Source organism: Cyprinodon variegatus, unplaced genomic scaffold, assembly GCF_000732505.1.
Source record: "Cyprinodon variegatus isolate N-32 unplaced genomic scaffold, C_variegatus-1.0 Scaffold1640, whole genome shotgun sequence".
Lineage (NCBI taxonomy): Eukaryota > Metazoa > Chordata > Actinopteri > Cyprinodontiformes > Cyprinodontidae > Cyprinodon > Cyprinodon variegatus.
Genome location: NW_015152093.1, coordinates 101,085 through 102,435, shown reverse-complemented (window position 1 = coordinate 102,435; position 1,351 = coordinate 101,085). Strand labels below are relative to the sequence as shown.

General features: G+C 40.6%; 1 protein-coding gene across 2 annotated transcripts in view; it reads left to right on the top strand.

Moving 5' to 3' along the window:
• Positions 1–6: 6 nt before the first annotated feature.
• LOC107104177 (ephrin type-A receptor 4a-like) overlaps positions 7–1,351 on the top strand; it is a 14,017-nt gene continuing 12,672 nt past the window's right edge. For both annotated transcript variants that reach the window (XM_015404121.1, XM_015404120.1), the window contains exons 1-4: positions 7–43; positions 276–401; positions 592–777; positions 1,091–1,152. In XM_015404121.1, the coding sequence (XP_015259607.1) occupies positions 22–43; positions 276–401; positions 592–777; positions 1,091–1,152 (396 nt within the window). In that variant the 5' untranslated portion in view covers positions 7–21. The remainder of the gene's footprint in view (positions 44–275; positions 402–591; positions 778–1,090; positions 1,153–1,351) is intronic.

Below are 1,351 nucleotides of genomic sequence, written 5' to 3'. Positions count from 1 at the left end.
CAGGAATCTGATGAGGAGAAGATGCACTATCAGAATGGTCATGGTACGTAAGACAACTTAAAATCTATTATCACCGACAAATTTGGAGACATTTCCTCATATAATGAAGGTTTACAGTTTTTATCCACCTTTTCATGCATGAGACAGCAGTTCTTCTTTCCTGTTCTTCTTCTGTCCCATTTCTTCCACCAGGTTTCCACCTAAAGCAGCTGAAATGTGATGTTTCTCTCAACCCGACTTATGTGACCAAATGCTAATGTTTCTGTTTATCTTAGTATCATTCCCTGATTCACGGTTCTATATCGACCCACACACCTATGAGGACCCCTGCCAGGCAGTCCATGACTTTGCTCGAGAAATTGAAGCATCCAGGATCAAAATAGAAAAAATCATTGGTTCAGGTAAAACTATGGACATTAAATCTTTACAAAAAGACTCACATCAGAAATCATCTTTGCACGCTCTTAGCTCCGTCTCTGAAGTTGCTCTTCACCTCGATCTCTGAATGATTCAGAATTTCAACCTCCTAAAAGGATGAAAAAAATGGTGTACACATTCACAGTACTGCTGTTCTTTTTCTCACATTTTCAGGAGAGTTCGGAGAGGTTTGTTACGGACGCATGAGGCTTCCGGGGAAACGAGACATCCCAGTGGCGTTGAAAACGCTGAAGGCAGGGTACACAGAGACACAGAAGAGGGACTTCTTGGCAGAAGCCTCCATCATGGCCCAGTTTGATCATCCAAACGTTATTCGGCTTGAGGGGGTGGTAACTCACAGTATGCTGACGCTCTTTAATTGATGCTTTGCAGAATTAGTAAAATGTCAATATTTTAGCGAAGATCTGCTTTAAAAATATGAGAGGGGGGGAAGTATGGGATATGCAGTTACTGTGCCTAAAAATCAGATCATCCAGTCAAATTGATACAAAGTTTTCTATCTAAGGAAAACCAGTTGATTGCATTGACTCATTGACTTAAATACAATCCCTCACACTAAGCATGCTTGTAGCGACAGTGGAAAGGAAAAACTCCCTTTTAACAGGTCCCGGCAACATATATATAACCCTGAATGTTTTTTCTTTATGTCCAGGTAAACCGGTGATGATCGTCACAGAGTACATGGAGAATGGCTCTCTTGACGCCTTCCTAAGGGTTGGTATTCATACTCACTGCTGGTCAATATTCATAAAACAACATTCTCTGCTGATTGTGAAGATCTCAGCCATCCAGGTCAGAGTCATTCCAAAACAGTAAAAAAAAAAAAAAATCCACTGGACTTTATTTCCAAGTTTGAAGACGTTTCTCTTCCATCCAGGAAGCTTTTTCAATTCCAAATGTCAGAAATAGCGTT